The sequence below is a fragment of the Carassius gibelio genome, chromosome B24, assembly GCF_023724105.1.
Source record: "Carassius gibelio isolate Cgi1373 ecotype wild population from Czech Republic chromosome B24, carGib1.2-hapl.c, whole genome shotgun sequence".
Classification (NCBI taxonomy): Eukaryota; Metazoa; Chordata; class Actinopteri; order Cypriniformes; family Cyprinidae; genus Carassius; species Carassius gibelio.
In genome coordinates this window covers 1,933,274-1,949,973 of record NC_068419.1, presented here as the reverse complement: position 1 = coordinate 1,949,973, position 16,700 = coordinate 1,933,274, and the positions used below count along the sequence as shown (strand labels likewise).

The following is a 16,700-nucleotide window of genomic DNA, read 5'->3' as shown; positions in this document are numbered from 1 at the left end:
GGAGAAAGAACAACTAAAAATACTGCCTCTGGTTCTTCTTCATTCAGTCCAAATCAAATTACCCAATTTGCATTTCTGCCACTGGCACAAGTAAATGTCACACCTCAGCGAAGGAGTGCACTCCAAACTAATAATCACTGACTGAAATAAACACAGGCTGGACTCATAGTGTTTCCTCTCTCTGCCTGCGGCGGCACCAAACTGAGTTCCAGAAATATAATCAAAAGTGTTTTCAAAGTTGCAAACAGTCAGATAAATTGTGAGGTATAAAAATGCTGATGGGTTTGAACAGTGAAAAAGTTTCTGGAGTAACGATTGCATTGAGCTGCAAACAAACAACACAAAGTGCAAATAATTAAGTCATAACAACATAACTACTGATAACCATAGAAGCAAATCAAATGCTTTCCAACTTGATCTCATGTTAATTCAAACTAAATAAAACATGGTAAATACAAGTTTTTATTAATGTTTAGAATAAAGTTTTATTTTTAGATTTTCTTTTTTCATTTCAATTTTAAAGTTTAAGTTGTTTTTTTTAGTGTGCTTTTGTCTGTTTTTTCATGTCTATATAGTTTTTTAATAATTGTTATTTAGTGCAGTTTTAGTTATTTTAGTACATCAGTTTAACCTAAATGAGAAAAACCTAGTCAACTAGATTAAATAAGTTTTTATTTATTTATTATTATTCATTGATTTTATTTTATTTCCATTAAAGTTTATTTTATTTTACAATATTTATGGTTTTTAGATTTTGTTAATTATAATTAGCATTATAATTATACTCCTCCCTCGTAGATGAATGATGGTTGGTCTGGTTCATTGCTTATAATTCTTAAATATTTTTTTGAAAAATCCCTGTGGGAAAAAAATAAATAAAATTATTAATATTAATAAAAAAAGTGTATATAAAAAATAATAAATAAATAAATAAATATAATAATATATATATATATATATATATATATATATATATATATATATATATATATATATGCTATTTATTTATTTATTTTATTTATTTATTTTTATTTTATTTTTATTTTTTTTTGCTTTTTTTTTTTAAATTTGTTTGTTTTTTTGTTTTTGTTTTTTTTATAATAACACCCACCCCCATAGCTGGTTTTGTTAAATCTCAAACAGACTTTTTTTTATTCCTATGGGATGCATTAGTAGAAAATAAACTTAGTTGCCAGGTAATTTCAGGTAATCATATTCTGATGTAAATGTCGTCTGCCTATATGCATTGTGTGTGTAAATACTGGGTTTAATATAACCCAGTGTTGGGTAAAATATCAATGAACCCAGGTATTGGGTTGTTTTGACCTAGCATCTGGGTTACTAACATTTAACCCAATCGCTGGGTTTGTCCATGTATTTAACCCAGCATTTGAATAACACGCCAAAACATGTCATACATTACCTGCGTATTCTCAGTTTCACTCCATATTTCCAGTGTAATCGTCTGAGCCCCAGGAGCATCCGTCCATCTCACCAGCGAGCTATTCTCAGCCTCCTGCTCCTCTGATATGCTTTCTCTCCCGCTCTGTTTTCCAGGGTGAAGTGAAGGTGCTGGAAGCGGAGAGCTGCTGTCCCGTGTGCCGCAGAGAGTTTCCAGGTGAGAGTCACACAGTTTCCCACTAATAGGGGAGAGTGAGCCTGGAGCCGTTCACTGATGTTTGTCAGCACTTCTCATGTGCCACAGACGATTGGGGTAGTACACATCATTAAGCTTTAGCTGTAGTCAAACTACAGCCCGACTCCAGATCCAGCCGTGTAACTACATTCCTGAGATTGCAGGACGGTGTAAGTTCTTCTCGTCTGAAAGGAGAATAAAAATGCTGACACGTGCAAACTGTGAAAACTCTCAGATCCTGGAAACTTTCAGGAGTGACAACCACATTCAAATACAGGAGGGAACCTTATAAATCAACACTGAATGCAAAAAATAAAATACTAATAGCCATATAATCATGCAGGGTTAGTTAGAGCGGAAGAGTTAATAGGATCATCAATTTTAAAATACTAGAAGAAATGCATTCCGACTTGCTGAAGTGAAATAAAATTAAACTCTATGGTGCTATTCTGTCATAGTAGAAAACATTCCTATTTTTACATTTATCCCAATTCCTTCACCCCTAGAGTTAACTAGTGTACATTAGTTCTAACAATGATACACTTTTATGCATGTATTAATCATAGCTAATGTTTATTTCAACATTTACTAGTACAATAAAATCTAAATTTGTGTCTGGTAATGTTATTAAAATAATAAAAAATAATAATAATTATTATTACATTATGAATAATATAATACTAAATTATATAATTTTTTTTCATTATTATATTATATTAATTATATTATAATTATTCATAATATATATATATATATATATATATATATATATAATTTATTTTCGAATTATATTAATATAATAATAGTATACTACTAGTACTGTAATAATATAAATCTAAATATGTATCTGTTAATATTATTTATTAGCTTCAATGGACTAACAATGAATTGTTGTATTTTTATTAACTCATGGTGACAGATTAATACATGCTGTAACAAACATATTGCACATTGTTAGTTAATTTTTATTAAATGCATTAATTGATGATTAAATCAACTTATTGTAAAGTGTAACCACTAAAAAGTATAACAACATTGTTTATGCCTTTACAAAACATTTAGTTGTCAAAGTATATGAATCATTTTGCATGTTTGGGTTGGTAATTTTAATACATTTGGATGTCTGAATTATTATTATTTTATGTTTTTGCATGATTTGTGTATATTAAAATCAACATGAAAGGCTATTTAACCCGTTTTAAATCTGTGATATGATGTACTTCTGGGAGAAAGTGGATATTTAGTAAGGGAGATTTGATTTGATCCATCAGGAATCAGTTGGATGGTGAAAAGTGATGAAAAATGATAGGTGGTGGACAAATAGGATGTAATCGGTTTCTGAGACGAAGCAAGTTATTATATTTGAATGAAACATAACAAAAACAAAGATTACCCTCTCAGCTGTTCTCAGAGATCCTTCATTAAATCAGATGCGATTCTTTTGATTGTAATTCTTCTTCTGTTAATCTCTCTTCTTCTGTCCTATTTTCTCCCGTGAACATCACTTCCTCGTCTCCAGAGGATCCGGTTGCCGAGTGCCGTCGTCACACTGAGGTCAGGAACATCACCAAGGGCGACTGTCGCCTGGACAACGTGGAGGTCAGCTTCTGCAGAGGGCGCTGTTTGTCCTGGACCGATGTGGTTCTGGAGGTGTGTGTCGTTCCCCTTGAGCTCTGATCTGTGAAGTGCTGCGTGAACCTGCACAGGTTATTAACAGATGCATCAATCTAGGGGTTTATCTACTTATAAATTATAGATTTTGGATGCATTATGTGTAATAAATGCATCAATGTGGAAATTCTGCCTGATACTGGATATATTAATTACATTGTTAGATTAATCTTGTTAACCATAAAACATATTATAGATCAATAGTGTGCTAAATGACACCAGGGAACATTGTATTGCATTTCTATACTTTTTTATTTATTTACAATTAATAAACAGTTATATTTTCTACTGACATAACAATAAATAACCTCAATTTGTCCCGGATATATAAATCTCTCTCTCTATATATATATGTATGTGTGTGTGTGTGTGTGTATATATATATATAGAGAGAGAGAGAGAGAGAGAGAGAGTGACAAAGTATAAATGAAAAATAATAATTTTTATTATTATTAATTAAATAATTATGGATATATATACATAATTATTTGAATAATTTTATATTATATATATATATATATATATATATATATATATATATATATATATATATATATATATATATATATATATAAAACATAGAGTACAATAAATAAATAAAAAATACATGCTGTACGAGAGAAATTAAAATGATCAATTTATTAATTTATTGTCTTATTATTTCAGTAGAAAAGATGGATAACTTAAATTCATTACATGCAAAACTACAGGTTATATTTCTTATTTTTAAATAATACTCCTTGCTATCATTTATTAAACCACTGATCATCTAAGATTAATGCTGCTATTGATCAAGATTATATTACATTTAGACATTCAGCAGACGCATATATGTTTCATGGCTAACAGTATCGATCTAACCTTGTATTACAGTGAATAATAAAACAGATTCCTGCTATATTAAACTCCCAAACGAATCCCGGTCGTGTCTTGTACCTCTTCATGCTGCACATAACAATCAGTCCCTGATTTCTGATAGCACTACAGCGCCCAAATTGAGCCTGGCTTGTGCTCTTTGTTCTTGATTTAAATCTTTCATCAGTGCGAATGTTTGCTGCAACTATTTTAAAATGTCTTTGAACTGGAAACTTCTGTCGGGGGGTTGCCATGGAAACCAGTCTGCCGGGGTCGCCACGCTCCCGGTTTAATGGCAAACTCGCACCTCTCTCTCCCCTCTCTTGTCTTCACATCTGCCCTCTCCTTCTGCGTCTCCTAATGGGCTCAGAGAGAGAGCGAACGATCCCTCCACTGCGCTCCATCAAAGAGAGCAGGCCATTGGCATTTAGGCAAATGTTGCGTGAAGACAATTTGGGTTTGGCTGTTTTCCTGTCCGCTCTGGACTGTGATAACGTGTCTCTCTCTCTCTCAGGAGCCGTATCTGCAGGCGTTCTGTGACTGCTGCAGCTACAGACTGGACCCACAGAACCCCGTGCGCTTCCTCAGCTTACAGTGCGCCAGCGGAGACGTCGAACCCGTCGTTCTGCCAGTCATTCACAGCTGCGAGTGCACCAGCTGCCAGGGTGGGTAACGCCCGAGGAAACAACGCTCTGTGTCTCTGACATCAGGGGATGAATCTCCTCTCCGCTGTGTTTGGAAAGACTGACGCGGTGTTAACGCATGCCAGTTTATAAAGACAAACAGCCTAAGAGAATGATATTAATGATATTAGGCAGAATACACTTTTAAAAATTAAAGGTGCTTCAAAAGGTTCTTCAAAGATGCCATAGATTTTTTCTTTTAGATGTTAAAGGTTCTCTATGGAACCATTTAGACAAAAGGGTTCTTCTATGGCATCGTGAAGCACCTTTATTTTGAAGAGTATATCTGATTTATACTGCCAGACTCCAAAAAGGACCAAAAACACCCTTTAAGCTCCTTGAAAATGTGCATTATTTACACTTAGTTATACACATAAAGTCATATACTGTACATACATTCTTAGACTATTTACTATGCAAAATATATTTTTATCTACCAAAATTAAATGGATACATTCTACTACAATAAATGTTTAAAAATTCAATTCAACTAGAGTAGATGCATTGATTATTTAAACCGTATATAAATAAAATGTATATAATGAATAAATTATTTATTTAATAAATCGGTGTGGAGGGAATATTATTATGAATTGTTCAATAAAATTATTAAATATATTTTAAATTAAAGAGTTTTTTTACAGTAACAAACTTTTACTTAAATATATTAATTTATTTAACTTTAGATTTTTTTCTAACAAATAGTAAAGTTTCAGTATATACATATAAAAACATATACGCATTAAGACATATACATACATTCTTAAGACTATTTAGTATATACTATATATTTTATTTTCCAAAAATAAGCATAAATTGAAGTACTGTAGAATAAAGCCAAATGAAATGATCAAATTCACTTCAATTCACTTCAGAGTAGATACACAATGATAATGTAATAATAATGTATTTAATAAATCAGTGTGGGCTATATATACTTAGAGACACAAGTATTACTTTATAGTTGAAACTGGTATATTTGGTAGAACAAAAAATATAATAAATATTTTTTTTTTTGAGAAACAGAATGAAATTTAAACAGTTTTTCACTGATGATGCAGGAGAACAATTATAATCAAGTCTATTCATAACAACAACAAAAAAAGCTATCTTATGACTTCAGAAAACTTGAAAACAGAAGTTTAGACATTCAGCCGAAAGTCTCCTTTTGTATTTCACAGAGAAAAGAAAGAATATGTTAACTTGTGGGTGTGAAGATGATTTTGGGGTGAAGCAACCATTTACGTAGTTAATATCAGCAAACTCTTCTCATTAACTTCTTTGACAATGGCATACATGAATTATTCATGATGTTTAATGGTCATCTCTGAAGGGTCCGCAGTATTTCCATTATGTCAAAGATGCATTCATAACCAAAACATGATGTTCTCATGCTATAATGAGACGGTGCCAACCTCATTTTAATGTACGCTGCGTTTCCTACATGCCTAATTTCATCAGGCTGCTTCTCGTCAGTGTTTAGTCATTCATCACTGCGATTGATCTCATTAGCTAATTGAATCTCTGGGACTTCACTTAGAGGGGTCGCATTTTTTATCGTACGGCATCATGGAGCCATTTCATGCAGATTGATATTTACCGATACGCTCGTTATTCAAATAACGTTTGAATAACACATGTTTGTTTGTTTGTCTATTTAACTCTAAGTCATGACATTATGATGGGGTTTACGAGACGGGCTCAAATGAACGGCACCAGTGTGGAAACTGTGGAGGGTGTGCCAGTTAAAGAATCGGATATATTGATCGTAATTAAACTGCCATTGTGAATGTTGTTCAATTTAGCTTGAATGCACTGTGTATTGTTGATGAAAAACAGCCATAAAGCTTCCTAGAACACTCATTTAGCCGCTTCATGAGGCGACAGGCTTTCGCGACCACACTATTTCCCATAATTCCCTGTGGCACCACAAGAATGATAAAATGCACACAAAGCATCAATTACACACATAATGCGCTTCCTTTGCTCTTTATTGTTTGGCACTAGCGCTAAAAGCTTCCTGTCTTTGTTGAGAAGTGAAAAAGAGTGAAATATGTAGCTCGAGATGTCAGTTTTATTCCAATAAAGTCATGTCGTAATTACAATTTCCAACTAATAAGCAAGAACTTACCAGGCTGACATCTGTTTGTCATCACTGGTTGCAGTTATGGTGGTTAAATATATAATGATGCACTTCAAAAAATGTGTTTTCATTTCTATTGTTTTCCAGTTCAACTATCTAAACACTCTTAAATCAAGATCCGTTTGAGATACTCAATGACAAGTATTGTTTTCTACCAAAAAGCATCAAAATTAAGTCCATGATTAATACAAGAAAAAAAAAATTATTATAAACTTTATTCTAAGGAAAAACACACGTTTTGTTTGTTTTAACCATAAAAACACTTAAAGAAATAGTTCACTCAAAAATAAAACCTTTAGCCCATCCAAGATTAAGATGAGTTTGTGTCTTCTTCAGATTTGGAGAAATGTAGCATTGAATCACTGTCTCATCAAAGGATGCTCTGTAGTGAATGGGTGCCGTCAGAACGAGAGCTGATAAAAACATCACAGTAATCCACAGTCCATCAGTTAACATCTGGAGAAGACAAAAGCGGTGTCTTTATTGGAAACAAGTCCATCATTAAGATGTTTACAACATAAAAATGTTGCTTCTGATTAAAATATGAGACCATAACCCAAAACAAACAACAACAACAAAAATTCAAAACCTCGTTGTCTCAATTCAAAAACCACACACATTTTCGTTCAGAACTGTTTTGGTTTGTAAATGATAGCAGATTTCTCTCCTTGTCCAGACTTTTCAACTAGAGGAAGCATTATTATACGTAGATTATGGACTCATGTTTTGGTTAAAAACGTATTGATAGATTGTTTAGCTTTTGTCTTCTCCAGATGTTCACTGATGGACTGGAGTGCTGTGGATTATTGTGATGTTTTCATCAGCTGTTCGGACTCTCATTCTGACGGCACCCATTCACTGCAGAGCATCCATTTCTGAGCAATGCAATGCTACATTTCTCCAAATCTGATTAAATTGTATTATTGTACATCTCAATTAACAAAACAAGAAGAAAATAATGAGCTTGGAATCACTTTTGCAGTGTTTCAGGGACTAAATGTTACTGTGGGTGCTGACTCTGGTTCAGACCACTGTATGCATATTCAATGAATTTTTCATGTGCAGCTTATGCTCAGGGCGTACAGTGAACTTTCAGAAAGGTATGCATCAAGATGCCAGCTTAAAATACTCCCAGAGCTGCCAAATTCACCGATGTACTTTTGCACTTTCCCCAGGCGGAGACCTGTCGAGACGCTGAATGGCCGCTGATGAATGGACAGATGCTGCGTCCTCGTGTTTGTCCAGTGTTCTTCGTGTAGCTTGTCATTATATGACTGAATCTTTTCTATGTAATATTTCCTAAAGCTCTACGAGATCTACATTCTGTACAGCCTTTAAATTATGTTACGATTTATTACTTTTTTCAGGCTTTAATGATTGTATTGTAATGAAATGCTCTTTATCATACTAGCTCTGTTGATTATAAAGAAATGAATTATTATTATTGCCAAAGAAAATCTTCTTTCATATTTCATCATTTCTTTAATAAATGTTTGTAGCTATTTTGTTTTGCTTCATAAAAATGGTCTTATGATCAGCTGTTTTACTTAAGTGGACAGATTTATTAAACACACTGGTTTGATATTTTGATATTTTTTGATATTTTTTCGATATTATTTTTTTTCTAAATGTGCTCAGTCTATTCTGTAGCCATTTTATATTTCCAAGTGAAATTTAATATTCTAACCACCTAAAATTTTATTCATCACTAAATAATTTTATGATTTTTAATCGAAACTATTTTTTCATCATTAATGCATTTCGAAATAATTGATAAAGTGCAGGTTTTCTCTTCTATTTTGATAAAATTTTGATGCAGCATTTAAACTAGCCTTATCAGGGTTTATTTCCTATAATAAAACAGACACCTTTGGAACAAATGCATCCTAATTATTGCATTTCCAGCTTGTGAAAGTGTGTCGTGTATTCGCCACATGATCATTTGCTGATAATGAATGCAAGGGATGGATGGGGAGGAGGCTGGAAGATTTCACAGCTGGGATGCTTCAGTTTGCCTAAATATGGGTAAAAAGCGCCACGCCCCCTTGTGAAGCCCATCTCGCGCACCCAAACAAATCGTATGAAGAGAGATTTCTCTTAGAATGTAGAACTCCACTGTTTTGCCCTATCGCGCTAATTGTAAATAAGTTGCTAAATCGATGTTATTGCATTAAAAACCTCCACGCAAACGCACAGTACTGTCGTTATGTCCTCGAGGAGCGCCTTTTGTCTGCACGCGCGCGACGGCGCAGGGAAACCCCACGTCCGCCGCGCGTGCATCGCCTGTGACGTATCATGTACAGTGTGAGAGCGACTCCGCCGAAGGTGGAAAACAAAGCGCAAAAAATCTCAGCTGTCAGGTGAGTCAGGAGATCGCGCATGGATCGCTCTTGATGCTCGTCTGGACACGCGTGAAGCATCCCAGTTTAACCTTTCATCTGCGACCCGTGATTCCTGGCCATTTACACAAAAGCCCAGGGCATGACGACATCAAGGGTTCGACACCTGCGAAAGAAGCCGAATGGCACGGATTGAAATGAACTACATCGTTATTTATCTGTAGTTTTGCGCTTTTGAAATACCGCTATTTTATATATACATAACTGCGTATATCGCTTTTCTGTAGCCTACTACAATCCTATTCAGAACAGTAACGTTAAGTTTAGCAAAATTTGTAGATAAATAGATGCAGACATCACGCTTCTATTCAGAACACTAGCCTAATTATTATTCTAATTTAGCGATATTTGTAAATAAGTGGACGCAGACATCGCGCTTCCTAATCATAGTTGTAATTTTAATTATTTAAGTTTAGCGATATTTGTAGGAGAGTTAAATAGATTGTTTGTCACCGTCGAAACTGGAGGAGCGCGCGACCTCATGAGCAAGGCGCGTCTTTTTTCTGAAGGGCTTTTTTTCAGTGAATGAAAACTGAGAAGAGGGCTTTAATTGGACGAAGGGATACCCGAGGACTCATCTATGGTGAATTTAGGCTACGTTACCTCACGAACGCGTTTCTGTCGTCCCACATGTCAAAAGGCGTCACTTTACCGGACCTGGGATCGGTTTTGAGGAATTGCCCGACGTAAACAAGCCCCCATTCGCGTTTGGAAACCGGAAACCGGACAGTGAGCGTTGAGCGCTGCTGATGAAGTTGTCGCTGTGCGAAGCCTCGCGTGCCCAGGGCGCGAAGAGAGTGGCGGGAAGGTCAGCTTGAGCTCGAGACGCTCCACTGGACTGCGCGCGGGAGGATGCCGGTTCGACGGGGACACGTTGCGCCGCAAAACACTTTCCTCGACACAATCATCAGGAAATTCGAAAGTAAAAGTAAGTGTTTGTTTATTTACAGTATTAGTTACACACACAGAGTAGCCTACAAGTTGTTGTTTTTTTGGGACTTGTGCTGTTATGGCTCTACAGCGCTTTTCAGGGAACGTTAACGGTTTATTCCTGTCAGAAATATTATGACATAATTCACCTGAGGGAATTCAATTACTCCAATAAAACGAGTTTTAAAGGTCAAAACAGGTATACAATCACACATTAACATGTCAACTACACGTTACTGTTCTTTACAGTGTGGTATTCTTGCAAATACCTTGGAGAATAACATGGTAAAATAATATATAGCACTCAGTATCATGTTATATATCGACGTAACATGGTATCACGAGACTTGCTAATGTGTAAACAGGTGTATCATTGCTTCAGTGTCAAATGATAACATTAAGATTTATACATCATCTGAAACCTGAATAAATAAGCTTTTCATTGATGTATGGTTTGTTAGGAGGACAATATTTGACCGAGATAACGGACAACTATTTGGAAATCTGGAATCCGAGGGAGCATAAAAAATCGAAATATTGAGAAAATCATCTTTAAAGTTGTTCAGATGAAGTCCTTAGCAATGCATATTACTAATCAAAAATGAAGTTTTGATATATTTAAAGTTGGGAATTTATAAAATATCTTCATGGAACATGATCTTTACTTAATATCCTAATGATTTTTGCATAAAAGAAAAATCGATCATTTTGACCCATACAATGTATTGTTGGCTATTGCTACAAATATTCCCCAGAGACTTAAGACTGCTTTTGTGCTCCAGGGACACATAGGCTATATTATCAAATATCTGTATGTTATTAATCTTATAGAGGCAGAACCAGAGAATTTCTGTATGACATCGTCCTTTATTTAGACATGTTTGGTGCTGATCCAAAGATAGTGTTTAACATATATTTTATTTTTATTTTCCTTGCTACTTAAATGATTTCCAGAAACTTCAGTTTTTCATCCATTGGTGACTATTCACTTCATTTGTGAGTCTCATGTGATGTAATTTTAAGTCTGAAGAGATAAATGCATGTAAACTGATGTCGCCTAATTTAGAGTTGAATTGAATTAGCTTGTGCTGTTACTCCTTGCATGTGATTTTGAGTTCTAAAACTTTAATTAGCCTCAGTTTTCCTGATGGATTCACATGGATTCATGACATGCATGGAGATTCATGCAATGCATTTTAGATGTGAATCTTCTTACTCAAGCGTCCTCCAAAATCTAACTGGCTTTCAAAGAGCAGATCAGTCTTCATTTCCATCTGTCTCAGAACGGAATTGTTTCGTTTCCTGAAGCAGCTTTTGTGCTGGGAAATAGTGAAGGTGACATTTAGTGAGTAACACTGCAAAAAATTGGCAATTTTGTAAGACTGCCTCGTGCATTGATGTTTCAGTTCCAGGGAGGAATAATAGGATGTTTTCCCTATGGAATACCAAATGTTTCTTCGGACCGTCTTCCATTGATTATTTCAAACATTTAGACTGCTTAGATAATGAAGACTTTCTAGTTAGACTTCCTTGTCAATAATAGTAGAGTAGTGTAAATGTCAATCCATAATTCTGAATAGGGGTGTGCGTTATGGCGATTTTTGTTCGTGCGCGATAAAAATGTCTCCACAATCTGGTTTTGAAGAAATATCGTAGTATAGTGTTACAGCAAATATTCTGTCATTGCAGATCTTGTGCCTCCGTCTCAATATACTGTACAACAACACATGCATTCACAGCAGTGTTAACTCCTCGGTAGAGCTACTCTCACAGGACACTGCACTTATTCAGAGTCACAAAGTACATTATTTGCATCGGCTTTAAAGCCTTCCCGGTAATATTTTTCTGATGTGCAATTCTTCTGAGCATTCATAGCATTAATTTTTAGCATGTTATGTTGATTGGTTTATCATAGCTTCAGTGTCAAATGCTCACACTGATAACAACTGAAATTTATACATCACCTGAAAGTTGAATAAATAAGTTTTCCATTGATGTATGGTTTGTTGGGAGGACAATATCTGACTATTTGAAAATTTGGAATCTGAGGGAGCAAAAAAAAAATCTGAATATTGAGAAAATCGCCTTTAAAGTTGTCCAAATGAAGTTCTTAGCAATGCATATTACTAATCAAAAATTATGTTTTGATATATTTAAGGTAGGAAATTTACTAAATATCTTTATGGAACATGATCTGTACTTAATATCCTAATGATTTTTGGCATAAAAGTAAAATGGACATAACAATATTTTTGCTACATATATACATTTGCTACTTAAGAGTTGTTTTGTGATCCATGGTCACATATGATAAATTATCTTCATTGCGGTTTAACATTCAACAATGAATTAGTTTATAATGAAGACCCAAAGCATGTGAAACAGTTCTAAATTTCTATAAATCAAGTCTGGTTTGGATCATTTGGTCAGAAGTGACAGAAATCAATATGTTTTCACTTTCCATCTGATCCTTAACACTACCCTTCCTCTTTCAAGATGCCGCTTCTCTCCCTTGGGCGCTTTGAATAATTTATTACCTTCCGTCAAAACCCATCGCAAGCTTTAGAGAAGTGCTTTGGAGGTATTGAAGAGTAAGAGTCCTTCAAAAGTGCGTTTCATCACACGTGGTCATCACACTGACCAGAAGCTGCTAGTGTTTCTCCTTTAGTGTTTCTCTCAAAAAGGCTTGAATCTGTTTTTGTAGCCTTGAAGTCTCACACTAGACCGCTTCAAAAAGAACATTGTGTGCAAACACGATTTTGATATCTCAGCCGAATATTAAAAACTCAGAGTGTTTTCTCTCTGGTGTTCGGTAGATGAGATGAAATGTCAGATGAGAACAATAGCTGCAACAAAACAATAACCCAAAAATAAAAGTGGCTCATATGTGTTTCCCACAAGTGCATTCGTGGCTGATACGGCCGTTTTTAGGTGATATTTGTTGCCCAGTGTCTCTGAAGCGTGAGGTCAGAACCAAACACGAATTCACAGAGCCGTGAGACCAACAGAGAACAACAGCAACACGAGCATCACTGTGGCAACTGCTGAAGACACTGCCAGAGAGACCGAGTCCCGAGAGAGAGCCAGAACTCTTTCTATTCCTCCTTCTGTTGCAATTCATCCATCTATTGACTATCTATCCATTGTCTGCATGTGGGTTATTGTTCTATCCGTCCATTTGCGTCGTCTACAATTGAACATAAATATAAAACGTATTCAAATTATTATGTATGCATTATAAATATATAATCTATCTATCTATCTATCTATCTATCTATCTATCTATCTATCTATCTATCTATCTATCTATCTATCTATCTATCTATCTATCTATCTATCTATCTATCTATCTATCTATCCACACCCATTCCATTCTCCCAACTATTCATGAACAGCGTTCTACTTTCTCCTGTTCTTTCATCTCATCTCATTGTCGTTTAAATCTCGTATCATAAAGTCTTTAGAGGACAGAAGCATCAGAGGAGAGTCTGAGATGCACATTTCCCCACTGCACTGAACTTTGCTCAGCATTAAGGTGGGGTATTTATAGTTTTCTATATAAAGTTGTGTTTTTCCATCGCCTGCTTCGCTGTCACATAGCTGCTGAGTTGTCATGGTCTACTTCAGCCAGTATTCTGGGATGCAGAGTGGTTGCTATGCCATCTCTCTCTCTCTCTCTCTCTCGCTGTAATGGAGAGCGGGTGAGATCACAGTCTTATCGGCATGCTGTCAGAGGAGTTGGTGTGATTAAATTTCACCGTGGTACAGGTGTCCATTCTACTTTGTCTTCTCCCTTTCTGCCTTTTTCGCTCCTGTTCTCTAATCCACAAACTCCTACACCTAGCATTAGTTTGTAGAGATTTGGCTGTACTGCAGTTGATGTATTTGCACTGATACTAGTGTGCAGGACAGCGTTACATTATTTACATGTCAGAGAGATAAAGAAACATGGTGTACGGTTTAAATTACAGAGCAGGACGTGTCCCAAACAAGTCAAGATGAGGAGTTCGGTTGCATATAAGATCTTGGTGATTGCATCTGCTCTTTAGCTCAGCTTGCATGCATGCTGTTTTGCATATGTATATGCATATGCATGCACATATGGCTGTTGTATTGGTGTGGGCTTGCGTCTAACAGTCTCTAACAGGCTCAAGTTTGCATCTGCAAGACAAGCTGGCAGGAGAGAGAGCACACTAACACCTGTGTAAAACCCTTAAAGACACACGTGCAATTAACTAGATTCGCTTTCCTCCTTGTTAAAGCCACACAAAGAGGATTTGCTGTTTCCTGTGCCGTCGTCTTTCAGGTGCTGCTCATCGCTAAATGCATTGTTCTCTTTTCTCAGGAGACACGGCTTGTTCTTTCCTCACAGATAAAAGACCAAGATGAGCTCACTTTCATCCATTCAAATGTGCCTTTCTTTCTCAGTGTTTGTTAGTGACTCTGATGCACTGCATGCGAGAAAAACACTGTAATCTGAGAGATTGAATGATATGCCTAATGCGGAAAATAACTTAACACATAAAATACTAATGTGTGTTTAATACACACATATGTAATGTATTAATATAGATATGATTTTTGTATATCAATGCATTCATCTAGTGTAAAATTCATTCAAATCTAATATTATTAAATATTAAATATTGATTAAATATTAACATCTAGCTCTCTTTATCTTAGTTTTTTGAGTTAACTATATAGTTATATATAGATTGGCTTCATTCCTTAGAGGTCCTCAGGACAGTGTTTAAGGTTTTTTAATGCACCAGTTCATATCTGTGAAACTAAAAGCTTTTATAACTATTCTGTCAGTCATGTTGACATCAGAGATCAGCTTGCCATTCTTTTTGAGTGATCTGTTCCTTTAAAGCCTTGACGGACTGTTCTTTGGTTTTTATTAGCCCTTGACTCAAAGGTGGTGGAGATGGGTTTAAACCTCCTCTAAAGAGACAGCTGAGAACTCAAGAGATGTTAATTATAATGCATCAAGGGTGTTTTCTCCGATTCGTTCATTCTTTCTCGGTTTCCCTCAGTCAATCTGTCTCTCCTTCTTCAGTGATGCATCTTATTTTGGTCGTGGTGTTTGCTCGTTCTGTATATAGGCTTGACACAAACACGCACACACTTATGTTAAAGTTCCTCTTATGCAACCCACTCTGTCTTTCTTCAGAGCGCCTGTGGCTGTTTCTCTGAAGTGTACCGTCTGCTGCTTGTTCAGCCTGCTAATGTCAGACAATGAGACCATGAGGATCCCGCTTTCTAATCTCAAGATTAAGACTGTTTTTGCAGAACTGCTTTTATTCCTCTGTGGTTTCTTCAGAAGTTCGCTCTATTTTCAGGACACTCACTGAAGTTCTTTCTTCTTATGTTAGTCTGAGGAGGAACCCAAACACCTGCTGGATTGGTCCGATAATGGCCATTTTTCCATCAGTAGTGTTTACTCAGTGTGCAGATCACAAGATTAGATATCCAAACAATTAAAACCCAGTCTCCGCCGCAAGTTAGATTGAAAAATGAGCTTCAGATTTGCAGTCACAGTAAAAATAACAGTGGCGTTTCTCTTGTCTTTTTAGCTGTCATTTTCCATGTCCTATGCATAGTTAAAAATTAAACTAATAAAATAAATAAATAAATAAAATAACAGCAGTCTGTTGTAGCGTGACAGGTGCCAGTGATTCATTTCTTGTGATGCATGAATTTACATGCAGACATAATTAAGGTCTTTTAATTAAGTTTCCTTTGTTTTTTCTTTGTTTTTTTTTGTCAAATTATTTTTTATTTTAAGTAAATTATTTTATTGTTTTTAAAGTTTTTACCTGCTCTTTTTTTTAATCAAACTCATTTAATATTTTATTTAAAATATTAAAATAAATTTAAAAACTGAAAATGAAAATAAAATGACTTTTTTTTGTTAAAATGTAATTTATTATGTATCATTTATAATCATTTCTAAGTACATTTATCAAAAATATTTGTTGTTAAAAACACTATAGAAACAGATAGCATGATATTTTCTAAATTAAGACAAATACACTCTATGCAAATGGCTACCTTTATCTAAATGTTTTAGATTTTAAACAATGACATTTCTATAAACCGAGATATCCACATGCAAGATTATCTAGCATATTGTAAAAAGCTCTTTGATGGGTTGTCTGCTTGTATTATAGGTGTCTTTATTCACCTGAAAACATTTACAGATGAAAAAGTGTGGCAGACTTATCAGCAACTTTATTGACTTTATTCAGGCATGGGTTAACTCTCATCAGAAATCCAAAAGGAGCATCTAAAACTTGTTAAATGCGTCCACAGCGGAGAGAAAGAGCTGTTATCTGCCGCAGTGAAAGTAGCATCTCTGTGAGCAAACGTCACCTCTGTAT

At 35.2% G+C, this 16,700-nt stretch overlaps 2 protein-coding genes across 2 annotated transcripts in view; both read left to right on the top strand.

Annotated features, from left to right (window-relative positions):
* Nucleotides 1–4,835, top strand: part of sspo (SCO-spondin) — an 84,436-nt gene extending 79,601 nt beyond the window's left edge. Inside the window, 3 exon segments of the mRNA XM_052595801.1 lie at nucleotides 1,558–1,618; nucleotides 3,156–3,286; nucleotides 4,677–4,835. Of these exon segments, the coding sequence (XP_052451761.1) occupies nucleotides 1,558–1,618; nucleotides 3,156–3,286; nucleotides 4,677–4,835 (351 nt within the window).
* Nucleotides 4,836–9,207: 4,372 nt separating this feature from the next.
* Nucleotides 9,208–16,700, top strand: part of kcnh2b (potassium voltage-gated channel, subfamily H (eag-related), member 2b) — a 151,248-nt gene continuing 143,755 nt past the window's right edge. Inside the window, exon 1 of the mRNA XM_052596531.1 lies at nucleotides 9,208–10,315. Within this exon, the coding sequence (XP_052452491.1) occupies nucleotides 10,240–10,315 (76 nt within the window). The 5' untranslated portion in view covers nucleotides 9,208–10,239. The remainder of the gene's footprint in view (nucleotides 10,316–16,700) is intronic.